Source organism: Oncorhynchus clarkii, chromosome 12 (genome assembly GCF_045791955.1).
Source record: "Oncorhynchus clarkii lewisi isolate Uvic-CL-2024 chromosome 12, UVic_Ocla_1.0, whole genome shotgun sequence".
NCBI lineage: Eukaryota > Metazoa > Chordata > Actinopteri > Salmoniformes > Salmonidae > Oncorhynchus > Oncorhynchus clarkii.
In genome coordinates, this window is record NC_092158.1 from 16,490,930 (window position 1) to 16,510,025 (window position 19,096).

Here is a 19,096-nt window from a genome sequence, read left to right on the forward strand (position 1 = left end):
TGAGAAAGTCACAAATGTGTAGCAAGGATAATTGAACACTTTAAAAACATTTTTGGCTCCAGTACATTATGGATCTAGGAAAGGCATTACAGCTAAGAGCCAGAGCAACAGCCTTTGATTAATAACCTGTTTTCTATGCAGGACACTGATACTTATGCGGCCTCTTTGTTCTTAAATGTATTCAGTTCAAATACAGTATAGCATAATCTCTCATTCATATGAATGGAGTGTTGTCCCCATGGAGCTCCAGAATACTTTGAATGGGAAACATTGTGGGTGCTTCATGAATGGTGAGCTGTTTGGGTAACAAAGTTGACCATGGGGGAGTGGTTGCTGCTTACTTTGTGAGTAAGGAGTGAGAGAAAAGTAAGACTAATTCAATCTATATGGTTTGTTTGGATGTATTTGTAATAGCAAAACAGAACTGGTATTTTGTGGTTTTCGTGATGTTGTGCGATTGACTGACAACGTCGTCTAGGGGAAATGAGTAAGGGGAAAAGGTTATGCTACTCTAGGTGTTTTTCCTCTTCTTACCCAATACCAATACTCTCCCTCCTCCATCCTCACCATTTACAGACCTTCTTATGCTAGTCTTGCTTGCCAGCGAATGGCACTTGATAAATACTAGCCTTACCTTTACAATACATGTTTGTTCTTTGTGTTGCAATGTTGTACAAGAAAGCACTTGAGAGTAGATAAGATCTAATCCTATCGTCAAGTAGGGTACTAAGTAACTCGTAAGCCTATTGTATAGCAAGATCAACAACACCTTGGTAACAGGACCCCTATTTGAATACTTTTCCCCTATCATCACACATTCATAGGCTGATAATAGGCTTCCATGACTGCGATAGGCATTGTCCAGTCAGGCCTACTTTCTGCAGGTCTGGCTTTTCAGCAGCGCTGTGATGATTGCTTGTCACAGGGTATTGTTTCTGCTTGTTCAGCTACATGACTAATCACGCTAAAAAGAACACAAGAGAGCACACGCTGTCTTCCTGCTCTTCTACCGTGTCATAGTTCCTCTTACTTGATTAGAAAAGGTTTTCCTCTTTTACCTTCCCAAACGCTGGGCTGTATGACCACAACCCCCATCACCTATGCCCCAGGATGACGCGGCTTGGCTTCGGTCAGCTGATGGAGTATGTAGCAGAGTGATGTATGCGTTATATTGTGTAATCTACAATCACGTGCCAAGCATTGTCAAGACAAGAAACATCCACTTTTAGTCATCAGTTTCACTTCTTTAAAAATATATATTTTTAGTTTGTTTAACTTTCCTGAACAAATTGCTGTAAATGTACAACATAAAACAATTAAACAAATGTACATGATTGACAACATACACGGACGGCTGTGGTATAATTGTTATTACATGAGTAGACCTACTCTACATTTTCTGTTTTTATAACCTGCTGTTTCCTTTTGCACCCACCACAAATTAGTATCGTCCGAGATTGTTTTTGGATTGACAACTGAAGCAAAGAATTACCACTACACCACCTGGTGTTGATAATATTAGAAACCAGCTTCTCATGGTTTGACACACTGTAATATGCTGTATGCCTATGAAGGAGTACTACGTCCCCCTGCTAGTGGGTCAGCAACACATCATGGACAACAAGTGGAGGGATTTTAACATTGGGTTTTATTCAAAACATATTTTAGGTCCACCAGTGCAAATGACACATGGCACAACAACCCTACAATATACTACATCATAAGGCTGAGGTAGGCCTAATATTTGTCCATGCGGGGTCTCTTAGTTCAGGGATCCAAACAGTAAGACGCTGAAGGGTTGCATCCCAATCATCTAAATTGGACTCCTCTCCTCTCTCCCCTATCCTGTCTTGCTAGATCAGCACAGTTCTAGAAGGAGAAACGAATAGGGAAAGAAACGTAGGCCCAGGTCATTGAAAGTCTCCTCCCTACTTTCTCCCTCTGAAGTATCTCTGGTCCCAGATCTGGTTGGTCAGATGGTGGAGGTAAAATACTACTCCGCTTGTTCAAAAGGATCAGCCGGAGAAAAGCACTGCCCCAATTATCTGATCAACCAATCACCTCAACTTCTAAACAACTGGGCATGACATACATACATACATACATACATACATACATACATACATACATATTCCATGATATATACTGTATATCCTCAGCTCCATTCATATGATACAAAGATTACTAGTTCAGGTCAAAGGTCGACCCTTGAGGACAAGCAGGTCATGGTGGATCCACAGAAGGCTCCAGCGCAGCCTCACATGCGTGTCTTCTTGTAGATGGCGATGTACTCCTGGACGTCTTCAGGGGAGCCCAGGACCACAGGAACTCGCTGGTGGATGTTCTCTGGCTTGATGTCCAGGACATTCATCTCCCCCGTGGTGGCCATGCCTCCAGCCTGCTCGATGATGAAAGACATGGGGTTGCACTCATACAGTAGCCTCAGCTACACCGGATGGAGTGAAAGAGAGACGATGGTTAGTCACTTCAATATATATCGAGAAATGGTCTAGTTCATTCTACCTTTTATCATTGATTGTTTGGGCACAGCCAGCACTCTACTTCTGGTTACTTGTATGTAACATATATATATATATATATATATATTTATTTTTTTTGCAAAGTAGATATAACGTTTATATGACTTGATTAGCTCTGTCTCACTCACCTTGCCCTTGGGGCTCTTGACATTGGCAGGGTATAAGAAGATTCCTCCGTACACCAAAGTCCTGTGCACATCAGCCACCATGGAGCCAACATAACGCCCACCATAGGGGGCACTCCCATCCTGGAAACAAAAAGCAATGTATCCAGTAAGACTTACAATAGGTGCATTTAAAAGTAAGTAAGACAACCACGAGGCATATTTCATTAACTGCATCGGTCACTTCATAGTACCTAAAGAGTGAGTTAGTGGTGCAGAATTATAGTTTAAGTCTTTTCAGGTGTATAGTTAGTAAATTACCTCTGGATATTTCTTCTTCTTCAGGTATTCTGTGATGTCTGGGTAGAAGTGCTGAGCATAGCCTTCGTTCAGACTGTAGATCTTCCCCCTCTTCTTGATCTTCACGTCCTTATCTGTCAGGATAAACTCCCCGATAGACTAAAAACATACAGAACAGGGACCTGACTCAGCAACTTCGTTGACTTTTTCCCCACTACACGTGACTGTCTTGATTACTTCTGGAAGTTTGTTTGCACAAAGGCTTTGTTTACCATCCAGCATGAACTTATTTTTTGTTCTATAGTAATTCATCGGAAGATCAAAGAGCACCTCATGGATGAACTATAAATCAATGAAGGGCACCTCTCCTGTGTCTCTTCATCGACTATTTGATTTAGACGTGTTTATATGTTCTTTGACTGCCATTTCTTATTTGGTTATATATTCCATTTTATATAGTTTTACGGTAGTGTGTTGCTATTTCAAAAATGCACTTTTACATTTTTTAAGTTCGATTTGATTTGGATTTTATAGGGTTGAGCATGAAGCAGTTCACCCCTAGGTTTGATTTGATTTGAAACTTACAGGGTCGAGCATGAAGCAGTTGACCCCTTGACCTGTGGAGAGCACCATCATGGTGGCGCTGCCGTAGAGGGCATAACCGGCAGCAACAATGTGACGTCCAGACTGCAGCGCGTCCTTCTCATTGGGCTCATCATCTGTTGTCTGGGAGACAAACACGTGGATAGTTGTTACCAAACATTTTTTTTTTTTTTTTACCTTTATTTAACCAGGCAAGTCAGTTAAGAACAAATTCTTATTTTCAATGACGGCCTGGGAACAGTGGGTTAACTGCCTGTTCAGGGGCAGAACGACAGATTTGTACCTTGTCAGCTCGGGGGTTTGAACTCACAACCTTCCGGTTACTAGTCCAACGCTCTAACCACTAGGCTACCCTGCCGCCCATAACAGAAGAACAATGAAACAGTAACTAACTACAGTAGAAACTGGCACACTAATCTGACATACTGAAACAAAGTGTCTAAGAACGAAACAAATGTGTGGAACTGTTACGGAACGTCCGAGACAGAATATAGAATGCCTTCGGAAAGTATTCAGACCCCTTTACTTTTTCCACATTTTGTAACGTTACAGCCTTATTCTAAATGGATAAATTTGTAAAAAATCCTCAGCAATCTACAAAGAATACCCCCTAATGACAAAGTGAAAACAGGTTTTTAGACATTTTTGCAAACTTGGATTCCACCTGTGGAAAATTCAATTGTTTGGACATGATTTGGAAAGGTACACACGTGTTTATAAAAGGTCCCACAGTTGACAGTGCATGTCAGAGCAAAAACCAAACCATGAGGTCGAAGGAATTGTCTGTAGAGCTCAGAGACAGGATTGTGTGGAGGTACAGATCTGGGGAAGGGTACCTAAAACATTCTGCAGCATTGAAGATGCCCAAGAACTCAGTGGCCTCCATCATTCTTTCATGGAAGAAGTTTGGAACCACCAAGACTCTTCCTAGAGCTGGCCGCCCGGCCAAATTGAGCAATCGGGGGAGAAGGGCCTTGGTCAGGGAGGTCACCAAGAACCCGATGGTCACTCTGACAGGGCTCTAGAGTTCCTCTGTGGAGATGGGATAAACTCTAGAAGGACAACCATCTCTGCAGCACTCCACCAATCATGCCTTTATGGTAGGAGTGGCCAGACAGAAGCTGCTCCTCAGTAAAAAGGCACATGACAGCCTGCTTGGAGTTTGCCAAAAGGCACCATACAGAAACCATACAGAAACATATAGAAACCATACACCATCCCTACGGTGAAGTATGGTGGTGGCAGCATCATGCTGTGGGGATGTTTTTCAGTGGCAGGGACTGGGAGACTAGTCAGGATCGAGGCAAAGATGAATGGAGCAAAGTACAGAGAGAGATCCTTGATGAAATCTTGCTCTAGAGCGCTCAGTACCTCAGACTGGGTCGAAGGTTCACCTTCCAACACAACAACGTCCCTAAGCACACAGCCAAGACAATGCAGGAGTGGCTTCAGGACAAGTTTCTGAATGTCCTTGAGTGGCCCAGCCAGAGCCCGATCGAACATCTCTGGAGAGACCTGAAAATAGCTGTGCAGCAACGCTCCCCATCCAACCTGACAGAACTTGAGATGATCTACAGAGAAGAATGGGAGAAACTCCCCAAATACAGATGTGCCAAGCTTGTAGCATCATACCTAAGAAGACTCAAAGCTGTAATCACTGCCAATGTGCTTCAACAAAGTACTGAGTAAAGGGTCTGAATACGTATGTAAATGTAATATCAGTTATTTTTTGGTATAAATTGGCAAACATTTGTAAAAACCTGTCTTTGCTTTGTCAGTATGGGGTATTGTGTGTAGATTGATGAGGGAAAATAAACTATTGAATCCATTTTAGGAAGCCCTGAAGCCCAAGGCAGTTTCTTTTTTTCCATTTTTTATAATGTGCCTCTTGGAATTCTTGTTTGAACTACTTAGTAAAAAAAATGTGTTCAAACAAGATACTAAGTCGTTCAAACAAGATAAGTCATTCAAAAGGAGAGTAATTGTTATTTTGTCTAATTAGGCCTCATTTGTTATACAGATTGTCAGACCGTGTAATGATTACTGCAGCCATTCATTCACTGATCCCATCCATTGATAGGATTGTTCATTGACAGTTCTTTGATCGCCTAAAATAGGGCTGTTTCTGAGTGCCATAGCATGTAAGTGGGGCTTTATACAAAATACATTATCGAAGCATTCATACAAAATGTCTTGAAACAACATTTTAAATAGATGTGTAAGATTTCACTGGATCACTCTAAAACTTTCCACATACAGTGCTGCCATCTAGTCGCCAAAGTATAAATTGCGCAGGGGCTAGAATAATTAATTATGCCCTTTCTCTTGCATTTCAAAGATGGTACAGAAAAACTTCTTTTTTTTTCTTTGTATTATCTTTTACCAGATCTAATGCGCTAATCTCCTACATTAATTTCACATTTCCACAAACTTCAAAGTGTTTCCTTTCAAATGGTATCAAGAATATGCATATCTATGCATCAGGTCTTGAGCTACAGGCAGTTAGATTTGGGTATGTCATTTTAGGCAGAAATTGAAAAAAAGGGGCGGATCCTTAAGAGGCAAAAGTGAAAACCTGTTTTTAGAAATGTGCTCAAATGTATTGAAATTTAAATACATAAATCCAATTTACATAAGTATTCACACTCCTGAGGCAATACATGTTAGAATCACCTTTGGCAGCGATTACAGCCATGAGTCTTTCTGGGTAAGTCTAAGAGCTTTGCACACCTGGATTGTACAATATTTGCACATTCTTTTAAATTCTTCATGCTCTGTCAAGTTGGTTGTGGATCATTGCTACACAGCCATTTTCAAGTCTGCCATAGATTTAAGACAATTTAAGTCAAATGTAACTAGGCCACTCGGGAACATTCAATGTCGTCTTGGGACCTTGTGTTTTAGGTTATTAGGTGCTGCTGAAAGGTGAGTGTCTCCCAGTGTCTGTTACAAAGCAGACTGAACCAGGTTTTCCTCTAGGATTTTGATTGTGCTTAGCTCTATTCCGCTTCTTTTTATTATAAATATATATTAGTCCTTACCGATGACAAGCATACCTGTAACACGATGCAGCCACCACGCTTGAAAATATGAAGAGTGGTACTCAGTGATAATGTCATGTTTGCCCCAAACCTAATGCTTTGTATTCAGGAAATAATTAATTTCTCAGCCACATTTTAAGTTTTACTTTCTGACTGGGTGTATTGATACACCATCCAAAGTGTAATTCATAACTTCACCACGCTCAAAGGGATATATTTTTTTTTCATCTACCAATAGGTGCCCTTGTTTACGAGGCATTGGAAAACCTCTGGTCTTCGTTGTTGAATCTGTGTTTGAAATTCACTTCGACTGAGGGACCTTATAGGTAATTGTAGGTGTGGGGTACAGTGATGCGGTAGCATTCAAAAATAATTTAAACACTATTGCACACAGAGTGAGTCCATGCAACTTAGTATGTTACTTGCTAAGCACATTTTTACTCCTGAACTTAGGAGACTTGCCCTAACAAAGGAATTAAATACTTATTGACAAAACATTTCAGCTTTTCAATTTTAAGCTGATAAAACAGCACCATCATTACATAGGTGCACCTTGTGCTGGGGACAATAAAAGGCCACAAAAAAAATGTGCAGTTGTATCACACAACACCACAGATGTCTCAAGTTGAGGGAGCGTGCAATTGGCATGCTGACTGCAGGAATGTCCACCAGAGCTGTTGCCAGAGAATTTAACATGAATTTCTCTACCATAAGCCACCTCGTGTCATTTTAGAAAATTTGGCAGTATGTCCAACCGGCCTCACAACCGCAGACCATGTGTATGGCATTGTGTGGGCGAACAGTTTCCTGAAGTAAACATTGTGAACAGAGTGCCCCATGGTGGGTTTATGGTATGGGCAGGCATAAGCAACAGACAACGAACACAATTGCATTTTATCAATGTCAATTTGAATGCACAGAGATACCGTGACGCGATCCTGAGGTCCATTGTCGTGCCATTCATCTGCCACCATCACCATGTCTCAGCATGATAATGCACTGCCCCATGTCACAAGGATCTGTACACAATTCCTGGAAGTTGAAACATGACCCAGTTCTTCCATGGCCTGCATACGAATCAAGCAGTGGCTGTCACCCATTGAGCACGCTTGGGATGCTCTGCATCAATAGTGTGTTCCAGTTCCCACCAATGTCGCACAGCAATTGAAGAGGAGTGGGACAGCATGGCACAATCAACAACCTGATTAACTCTATGCAAAGGAGATATGTTGCGCTGCATGAGGCAAATGGTGGTCACACCAGAGACGGACTGGTTTTCGGATCTGTGACCAACAGATGCATATCTGTTTTTCCAGGTATGTAAAAATCAATAGATTAGGGCCTAATGCATTTATTTCAATTGACTGTTTTCCTTATATGAACTGTAACTTAGTAAAATCGTTGAAATTGTTGCATGTTGCGTTTATATTCTACTTTCTAACATCAGGATGTCTTTTTTTTTTGAAGGACTTCAAATTTATTAACATATGTTTTTGGTAAGCAATACATAGACTACTGTAAAATGTATTTTAATAGAAACACAAGGGAATAAAGGGAATAAATCTCAAACTGGGAATAAAGGGAATAAATCTCAAACTGCAGCGGTCAAGTGATTTGTGCACAGAAGCAGGCACCAACAAGTTTCACATGTGTATTGAGCATGGGAAATGCACTCCAAATTCAATATACAGTTTACAGAAAATATATAAATAATACATGAGCAAATCAGACTGACTATCAAGTCACCAAAAGTACAAACATGTTGTATGCACGGAAAGGGTACACCCTGGTGGTCGTCGTAATGTAATCCATTTAACATGACATTACCTTGAACGCATCCATCCATCAAACTAACTAACTTTCACTCGTTTCCAATGGGCACAATTTTGATGTTTACCTCACCTGTATGCTTGTTATTTCCGCAATTTTCGCACAGTGAAGTACTACCCAAACCAGACAGACGTATCTGGTTTCAAGTGGCCAAGTCACGTCATGTGATCTAGTGGACAAACTCGAAATCAGACAAGATCATATTACATCCGTGAAAAGGTTACGACTTCAGCTTTCTCCTCATATGTATGTATATCATTCCTGTAAGACAAAAAATGTAGTCATGGAACGTTGCACAAGCCCTGCACTTTTAAAATGGCTGTGTTCCTATGTTATTTAAACAATCTTTAGAGCGCCACCATTACGTAGAAGATATGCCCCCCCCAAATTCCCTACAACAAAAAAATATTATTTTTGGAATGGCAATTGGTGACATATGCAGAGTTATTCCAAGAAGGAAAGAGAGGAAGGCTCCCAACCACTTGTGTATCTTACATAGTTATTTTCTCATTTTGTTCTTTTGTAGCTTTGGCAACTATGTGTGTTTTCTATCCCTGCTCGCTCCTCTCCCTGCAGGCTTTACAGACACTCCCCACCCCTTGGCTGCAACCCCTTCTAATTTAGTGTACCATGCATGCACAACCCATGTCGAATTATTGTTCTTCAGCAGCGTTTGGAACTGCTGGTCTGTGGTCAAGAACCCAGAGTTCATCTCAGCCTATACTGCCCTGAAGTCCCTTGACTTTTTGGCTCTGACGTTGACATGGATCACCCCAGAGAACACTGCTACTCCAGCTGCTCTCTTCACCGGACTGTTTCTCTCATAGTCTGAGAGCATCGGTTCATTGCCGTGGTGGCACAGTGCTGCTGATTTCTCCTAAATTGAGATTCGCTTTACTCCCTCACCTGTCCTTCTCCTTATTTGAATTCCATGTGGTTACTGTCACTTGACAACAATGTTAAGCTTGAGTGGACATCTATTGTCCACCAGGTTTCCTTGGAGAGTTCATCAATAAGCTTCACACCTTGATAAGCTAATTTCCTGACGTGGCTCAGCGCTCTTTATACTGTGCAACTTCAACCTCCCGACGTCTGCCTTCGATTCATTTATTTCCCTCCTTGCCTCTTTTGACCTCACCCTTTCGAATCACAAGGCAGGGAATACGCTTGACCTCATCTTTACTTGAGGCTGTTCGCCTACTAATCTCATCCGCCATCACAATCTTCTCTCTTATCATCTCTCCCTTTTGCTAAATCCCTCCCTTCTGGTTCTACCTCGTCAAGCCTACCATCCTCCCTTTCCACAGCCTATAACTCGCACTTCCCCCTTTCCTCCGTGCAACCTTAAAGAACAGGGCTGCAGTCAGCTGAGGAAAACTAAACTTCCGGAAGACCTATCATCCTTCTCTTCCTCTGTATCTGCTGCTAAAGCCACTTTCTATCTAAATTTCAAGCTTCTGCCTCCAACCCTAGGAAACTCTTCACCTTCTCCTCCCTCCTTAATCCTTAATCTTACACCTGCATGTAAGAGCAAAAACCAAGCCATGAGGTCAAAGGAATTGTCCGTCATTCTTAAATGGATGAGGTTTGGAACCACCAAGACTCTTCCTAGAGCTGGCCGCCCGGCCAAACTGAGCAATCGGGGGAGAAGGGCCTTGGTCAGGGAGGTGACCAAGAACCCACTTGTCACTAACAGAGCTCTAGAGATGGGGGAACCTTCCAGAAGGACAACCACAACCATCTGAGGCACTCCACCAATCATGCCTTTATGGTAGTGTGGCCAGACGGAAGCCACTCAGTAAAAAAGGTACATGACAGCCCGCTTGGAGTTTGCCAAAAGGCACCTAAAAGACTATCAGACAATTACAAACAAGATTCTCTGGTCTGATGAAACCGAAATTGAACTCGACTGAATGCCAAGCATCACATCTGGAGGAAACCTGGCACCATCCCTACGGTGAAGCATGGTGATGGCAGAATCAAGCTGTGGGGATGTTTTTCAGCGGCAGGGACTGGGTGAATAGTCAGGATCGAGGCAAAAATGAACGGAACAAAGTACAGAGAGATCCTTGATGAAAACTTGCTCCAGAGTGCTCAGGACCTCAGACTGGGCCGAAGGTTCACCTTCCAACAGGACAACGACTAAGCACACAGCCAAGACAACAAGCTTAAGAGGATCTGCAGAGAAGCTCCCCAAATACATGTGTGCCAAGCTTGTAGCGTCATACCCAAGACACATTGCTGTAATGGCTGCCAAAGGTGCTTCAAAGTACTGAGTAAAGGGTCTGAATACTTAAGTTAGTTTTTTTATTTTTTGTAAATTAGCAAACATTTCTAAACCTGTTTTGCTTTGTCATTGTGTAGATTGAGGAAAATATATTTAAGACATTTTAGAATAAGGCCGTAAAGTAACAAAATGTGGAAAAAGTTAAGGGGTCTGATTTACCTTCTGAAGGCACTGTAAACCAGTGGTGGAAAAAGTACCCGATTGTCATACTTGAGTAAAAGAAACGATACTTTAATAGAAAATGACTAAAGTAAAAGTGAAAGTCACCCAGCAAATTCTACTTTAGTAAAAGTCTAAGCATTTGGTTTTAAATATAATTAAGTATCGAAAGTAAAAGTATACATTTCAAATTCCTTTTATTAAGCAAACTAGACGGCATAATTTTCTTGTATTTATTTATGGATAGCCAGGGGCATGCTCCAACACACAATTTACAAATGAAGCATGTCTTTAGTGGGTCTGCCAGATCAGATGCAGTAAGGATGTTCTCTTGATAAGTGTGTGAATTAGACAATTTCTGTCCTGCTAATCATTCAAAATGTAACGAGTAAATATTTAAAAAAATATAAATAGGAAAGTAAAGTACAGATACCCCCAAAAACTACTTTAAAGTATTTTTTACTTAAGTACTTTACACCACTGCTGTAAACTAGATATAGGCTACTGTGGATAGGGTCCCAGTAAGAAGTGATAAAGAAGAGTGATAAAGGAAACAAAAAATGCTCGGCAGAACAAGCCCAGACCTTGTGGCTGAGCAGTACCAGAGCAAAATTGGAGCAGGAGAGGGATCTGCTCGAATTACGCTCTGCTCCTCACTTAAAAGTTATGGCATTCAGAAGCAGTCCTGCTTTAGGTTATCAAAGAACAGTCAATGAATAATCATGGAATCAGTGATGTGTTGTGAAATCTGTTGAGAATGTATTATGTGTTTAAAGTTGTATAACTGCTAATGAGGAATCCATAATAAATACAAATGAACGGCTGCAGCAACCATTACACGGTCTGACAAGCTGCGTAACAAGTTATGCATAGAGAAAAGACCAAATAAATCAAATCAAAGTGTCACGTGCGCCGAATACAAACTTACAGTGAAATGCTTACTTACAGGCTCTAACCAACAGTTCAAATAAGGCATTATGTGAACAATAGGTAAGTAAAGAAATAAAAACAGTTAAAAAGACAGTGAAAAATAAACAATAGCGAGGCTATAACAGTAGCGAGGCTGCATACAGACACCGGTTAGTCGGGCTGATTGAGGTAGTACGTACATGTAGATATGTAGTGCCTTGCGTTTGGAGGCCGAGCAATTGCCGTTCCAGGCAGTGATGCAACCAGTCAGGATGCTTTCAATGTTGCAGCTGTAGAACCTTTTGAAGATCTCAGGCCCCATTCCAAAATCTTTTCATCTTTTCATAGGCTTTGTCGTGCCCTCTTCACAACTGTCTTGGTGTGTTTGGACCATTCGAGTTTGTTGGTGATGTGGACACCAAGGAACTTGAAGTTCTCAACCTGCTCCACTATAGCCCCGTCGATGAGAATGGGGTTGTGCTCGGTCCTCCTTAGTCTTGGTTACGTTGAGGGATAGGTTGTTATTCTGGCACCCCCCGGCCAGGTCTCTGATCTCCTCCCTATAGGCTGTCTCGTCGTAGTCGGTGATCAGGCCTAACACTGTTGTGTCATCTGCAAACTTACTGATGGTGTTGGAGTCGTGCCTAGCCATGCAGTTGTGCGTGAACAGGGAGTACAGGAGAGGACTGAGCACGCACCCCTGGGGGGCTCCTGTGTTGAGGATCAGCGTGGCAGATGTGTTGTTACCTACCCTCACCACCTGGGGGCGGCCCGTCAGGAAGTCCAGGATCCAGCTGCAGAGGGATGCAATTTGTCCCAGGGTCCTTAGCTTAGTGATGAGCTTTGAGGGTACTATGGTGTTGAGCACTGAGCTGTAGTCAATGAATAGCATTCTCACATAGGTGTTCATTTTGTCCAGGTGGGAAAGGGCAGTGTGGAGAGCAATAGAGGTTGCATCATCTGTAGATCTGTTTGGGCTGTATGCAAATTGGAGTGGGTCTAGGGTTTCTGGGATAATGGTGTTGATGCGAGCCATGACCAGCCTTTCAAAGCACTTCATGGCTACGGACGTGAGTGCCTCGGGTCTGTGGTCATTTAGGCAGGTTGCCTTCGTGTTCTTGAGCACAGGGACTATGGTGGTCTGCTTGAAACATGTTGGTATTACAGACTCAAATCAGGGACATGTTGAAAATGTCAGTGAAGACACCTGCCAGTTGGTCATCAAATGCCCAGAGCACACATCCTGGTAATCCATCTGGCCCCGCAACCTTGTGAATGTTGGCCTGTTTAAAGGTGTTACTCACGTTGGCTACGGAGAGCGTGATCACTGTTGTAAGGAAAAGCTGATGCTCTCATGCATGCCTCCGTGTTGCTTGCCTCGAAGCGAGCTTAGAAGTGATTTAGCTTGTCTGGTAGGCTCGTGTCACTGGGTAGCTCGCAGCTGTGCTTCCCTTTGTAGTCTAATAGTTTGTAAGCCCTGCCACACAAGACGAGCGTTGGAGCCAGTGTAGTACTGACGCTTTGCCCTGTATTGACGCTTTGCCTGTTTGATGGTTCGTCGCAGGGCATAGCAGGATTTCTTATAAACTTCCGGGTTAGAGTCCCGCACCTTGAAAGCGGCGGCTCTACCCTTTAGCTCAATGCGAACGTTGCCTGTAATGCATGGCTTCTGGTTGGGGTATGGACGTACAATCACTGTGGGGACGACATCCTCAATGCACTTATTGATAAAGCCAGTGACTGATGTGGTGTACTCCTCAATGCCATCAGAAGAATCTCGAAACATATTCCAGTCTGATAGCAAAGCAGTCCTGTAGTTTAGCATCTGCTTCATCTGACCATTTTTTTTATAGACCGAGTCACTGGTGCTTCCTGCTTTAATTTTTGCTTGTAAGCAGGAATCAGGAGGGTAGAGTTGTGGTTGGATTTACCAAATGGAGGGCGAGGGAGAGCTTTGTACAAGTCTCTGTGTGTGGAGTACAGGTGATCTAGAATTTTTTCCCCCTCTGGTTGCACATTAACCTCACTAGTGTACGCTAGCGTCCCACCTGGCCAACATCCAGTGAAATTGCAGAGCGCCAAATTCAAAAACAGAAATGCTCATGATAAAAATTCATAAATCACACAAGTGTTATACATCGGTTTAAAGATTAACTTCTTGTTAATCCAACCACGGTGTCATATTTCAAAAAGGCTTTACGGCGAAAGCATACCATGCAATTATCTCAAATCAAATTTTATTTGTCACATACACATGGTTAGCAGATGTTAATGCGAGTGTAGCGAAATGCTTGTGCTTCTAGTTCCGACAATGCAGTAATAACCAACGAGTAATCTAACCTAACAATTTCACAACTACTACCTTATACACACACACAAGTGTAAAGGGATGAAGAATATGTACATAAAGATATATGAATGAGTGATGGTACAGAACGGCATAGGCGAGAAGCAGTAGATGGTATAGAGTACAGTATATACATATGAGATGAGTAATGTAGGGTATATAAACATAAAGTGGCATAGTTTAAAGTGGCTAGTGATACATGTATTACATAAAGATGGCAAGATGCAGTAGATGATAGAGTACAGTACATACATATGCTTGGAACATTCCAGCATGATCTGGCACCAGATCCAAATGGCCAAGGTGGAAAAAAGGGACCTCCATGTAGTCTTTCTCGACCTCGCCAATGCATTTGGCTCTGTGCCCCATGAACTCCTGTGGTCTGCCTTCAGATTTTTCCACATACCGGACACCAACATTCTTGGAATCATGTTCTTGGAATCATATGAGATGAGTAATGTAGGGTATGTAAACATTATATTAAGTGGCATTGTTTAAAGTGGCTAGTGATACATTTTTACATCAATTTCAATTATTAAAGTGGCTGGAGTTGAATCAGTATGTTGGCAGCAGCCACTCAATGTTAGTGGTGGCTGTTTAACAGTCTGATGGCCTTGAAATAGAAGCTGTTTTTCAGTCTCTCGGTCCCAGCTTTGATGCACCTGTACTGACCTCGCCTTCTGGATGATAGCGGGGTGAACAGGCAGTAGCTCGGGTGGTTGTTGTCCTTGATGATCTTTATGGCCTTCCTGTGACATCGGGTGGTGTAGGTGTCCTGGAGGGCAGGTAGTTTGCCCCCGGTGATGCGTTGTGCAGACCTCACTACCCTCTGGAGAGCCTTATGGTTGTGGGCGGAGCAGTTGCCGTACCAGGCGGTGATACAGCCCGACAGGATGCTCTCGATTGTGCATCTGTAGAAGTTTGTGAGTGCTTTTGGTGACAAGCCAAATTTCTTCAGCCTCCTGAGGTTTTCACAACGCTGTCTGTGTGGGTGGACCAATTCAGTTTGTCCGTGATGTGTATGCCGAGGAACTTAAAACTTACTACCCTCTCCACTACTGTCCCGTCGATGTGGATAGGGGGGTGCTCCCTCTGCTGTTTCCTGAAGTCCACAACCATCTCCTTTGTTTTGTTGACGTTGAGTGCGAGGTTATTTTCCTGACACCACACTCCGAGGGCCCTCACCTCCTCCCTGTAGGCAGTCTCATCGTTGTTGGCAATCAAGCCTACCACTGTAGTGTCGTCCGCAAACTGAGAACATCGCCCAGCAGACAAATCATTACAAACAGTTACCAGCCAAGTAGAGGAGTTACACAAGTCAGAAATAGCGATAAAATGTATCACTTACCTTTGATGATCTTCATATGGTTGCACTCACAAGACTCCCATTTACTCAATAAATGTTTGTTTTGTTCAATAAAGTCCCTGTTTATATCCCAAAACCTCTTTTGTTAGAGCGTTTTGTTCAGTAATCCACAGGCTCAAACAGTCACAACAGGCAGACGAAAAATCCAAAAAAGTTTGTAGAAACAAGTCCAACGATGTTTATAATCAATCCTCAGGTTGTTTTTAGCTTAATCGATAATATTTCAACCGGACAATAACGTTGTCAACATAAAAGGTAAACAAGAAAGGCGCACTCTGTCGCGCGCATTAAAAACCTCGGACACTGTAGGGTCCACTCATTCAGAGTGGTCTACTCTCTCATTTTTCAGAATACAAGCCTGAAACAATTCTTAAAGACTGTTGACATCTAGTGGAAGCAATAGGAAGTGCAATTTGAGTCCTAAGTCAATGGATACTGTAATGGCATTCAATAGAATAACTACAAACAAACAAATCCCACTTCCTGGATAGATTTTTCTCAGGTTTTCGCCAAATCAGTTGTGTTATACTGACAGACATTATGGTAACAGTTTTGGAAACTATAGACTATCTTCTATTCAAATCTACCAATTATATGCATATCCCAACTTCTGGGCCTGAGTAGCAGGTAGTTTACTTTGGGCAAGCTTTTCATCCAGAGGTGAAAATAGTGCCCCTACCCTAGTGAAGTTAAACATGTTGATGGAAATTAGGTAGAACTGATTTAAGTTTCCCTGCATTAAAGTCTCTGGCCACTAGGAGCGCCGCCTCTGGGTGAGTGGTTTCCTGTTTGCTAATTTCCTTATACAGCTGAGTCATTCAAATAAGATCACCTGTTCAAACGACTTAGTAACTTGTTTGAACAACAATATTTCATTTGAACAACTTAGTAATTTTTTTTTGCCTTGGGCCTAAGGGCTTCGTAGAGGAATAATAACAAAAGAGTCACCAACCTTTCTGTAGATGGCAAAAATGGTTCCAATTGATACAAGACAGTCAATGTTTGACGAGCCATCCAGTGGGTCGAAGCACACAATATATTTTCCCTGTGAAATAAGAGGACGTTGTCACATTGATGTTACAAGACACATCTCAACTTCAATCTGGACCACACACACCCCTACCCGTTTCTCTGGCTCCACAATGAGGGCCCTCTCGTTCTCCTCTGACACCAGGACACAGGAGGTGAAAGAGGACTTGATCATGTTGATGACCATGTCATTGGACAGAACATCCAGCTTCTTCACCTGGTCACCGGTCACATTGGTGCTCCCAGCAATGCCATAGCTGGAGGGGAGGGAGAGAAGAGGAGAGAGAAAGAAGGAAGGGATAGAGAGATGGAAGGGGGCAGACATGTGAGTAGTAATATCACCATAGTAGGCCTATTTCTGTCACAATTGGAAGGAGGGAGGGACAAGGGTAAAGTGTTTCTAGGGTGGCTCTGTGATAGTGGGCATGCAGTGTCTGGTTCAACTCACAGGTCACAGAGAGTGATACCATATTTTGGCCTTCATTGACTGTCAGTCATCAAGGAAATTCCAGACAATGGAGGACTATAAAGAAATTCCCAATAAATAGGTAATAGGCCTATACTTCCTCCTAATGAAGACAATAGACATGTCTCAAGAGGAAATAAATGAATGATTTGAGAGTAGCCTATTGCATTACAATAGCTCTGGCTTGCATTTATGAAAACAACATTGAGTCCAAAGAAAGAATTGGATGGACATTGACCCGAGTCGAAGTTGACAACAGTATTACCTGATTAGCTGGACTGTCAGACTCATGCATAATATCCGACTAGGTAAATATTTGATTTAGTCTCCCTACCCGCATATGGTTGGTTGGTTGGACGGTCCCTGCTATTGATATAATCATTCACTTATTGCCAGTGCTTTGTGATTACCATACAGCACAGAGGGGATAAGAATCCACAACTCACATTTTCTGCAGCATCATGATGTGACAAAAATGATCACTGTCAGACCATATCACTAGCTAGTTCTCCATCCAATTTGTTACAGATTTTTATGTGAATATTAAATTTTTTTAGATGTTATTTCCATTAAAACAAACTGTTTAAATGCTGTGCGTGATGACGTAATGCACATACAAATAACTTTGCCTTTAAATTCCCATGTACCAAAAATAAAAATATAAGTTAAATGGGTGTCCATCACATTTTAAACTCTACTGATGGTTGTCACAAAAACTGTTTCATTATATAGAAAATGTGTCCATTCTGGTGTTGGCTCATGTGCTTTAACCAACAGCTCGCTGATACAGTGTAGGTAGGCTACCTACATTATGAGATTATTATAGAGAAGAGCAATATTATTTTTATTTGTAAAACGGCAGCCAAGCACTCACCATCATGCCACCAGAATAAGACCCTCTATTTATTGGAAAGGAGCATTAAGCTCATCCCCTTTTCCATTCACCACACTGTGAAGTTAAATCAACTGCATGCTTTCCCGAGTTGTCGTGGGAGGACCACAACATATCACGTGACTCCAAATTTATTTAGATAGGATGGTTATTATATCATATCAATATTTGCACATTAAGGAGTTTACCACTATTTTGGGGTAGCTTACATGGCAATTCAACCGCAATATGTATTTTATGTACACTACGTCATCACGGACAGCCTTTTATCCGCAACAAGTCAATTTGATGGAAACATCTCTGGTGGAAAAAATATTTAAAAAATCCATGTGGCTTTTTAAATATTCTCATGTTAATCTGTCGCCATTTTACATTGTCATTTAACATACATACATTTTCCTACTTTACCCTGTGAGGACCGAACCAACAACCCTGGGGTTACACGCGCCATGCGCTACCAACTGAGCAACACAGGACCAATTGAATGGACACCAAGACTTTCACATGCATACACAGAAACTTACAGGTTGGCAATCCCAGCTTTTCTGACAGCGGTGGAGATAGCTTTAACGGCTGTGCAGATAGAGTTCAGGAGGGTAGTCAGTTCTCCCGTTCCCTTCGCCTTCCTTCCCTCCTCCTGCACGAATCTCGTGAGGGTAACGACATTAGTATCGAACGCGCATCGTTCGGACATGGTGACGAACTGTACTGGTTCTTTGAGCTTGTTTGCCGCGCGACCTATTCCTGCTGATTGGGGGACCGGAACAGATGAGTTCCTCAAAGCCTCACCCTAAAGTTAAAATATAACTAAAGAGTTGAGAGGATGTGCAGGTGTTTGAACTAAAGGGTGTGCAGGTGTTTGAACCAATCACAGTTGGCCTTTCACCGGGAGGGGCGTGGTTGAGCACTGGCTGAGAGGTATAAACAGGTTAGCAAAAATGTTGACCTGGTTCCAAACTGTCCATTTACTCCACCCATTCTCTCCCTAACCCGTTTGGGGGGATTTCACATCTGAAAGGACTGGTAAGCAATATGTTGATGGCTGCACCTGGCCAATGGCCATTCAATATGGTTGCTTTCACCTATCCACATCTGTCATTTGGCATTTGGCTTTCAGATTAGTGAACAACTAAGTAGTAAAGAGATGATGCTGGCTGAAATGGAACAAGACTTGTCAGCACGCTATATAGGCAATCAATTGGATAGGCCTACATGATCCATAA

At 42.3% G+C, this 19,096-nt stretch overlaps 1 protein-coding gene across 1 annotated transcript; it reads right to left on the reverse strand.

The window, feature by feature from the left end:
• Positions 1–1,628: 1,628 nt before the first annotated feature.
• Positions 1,629–18,677, reverse strand: LOC139422771 (fructose-1,6-bisphosphatase 1-like). Its single transcript, XM_071174104.1, has 8 exons — positions 18,398–18,677; positions 16,610–16,772; positions 16,439–16,531; positions 3,530–3,670; positions 2,966–3,103; positions 2,669–2,788; positions 2,262–2,446; positions 1,629–1,869 (listed from the first exon to the last, which is right to left on the reverse strand). Exons 1-8 carry the CDS (start codon positions 18,565–18,567, stop codon positions 1,854–1,856), a joined length of 1,026 nt encoding a protein of 341 aa, XP_071030205.1. The 5' UTR covers positions 18,568–18,677; the 3' UTR covers positions 1,629–1,853.
• Between the last annotated feature and the right edge of the window lie 419 nt (positions 18,678–19,096).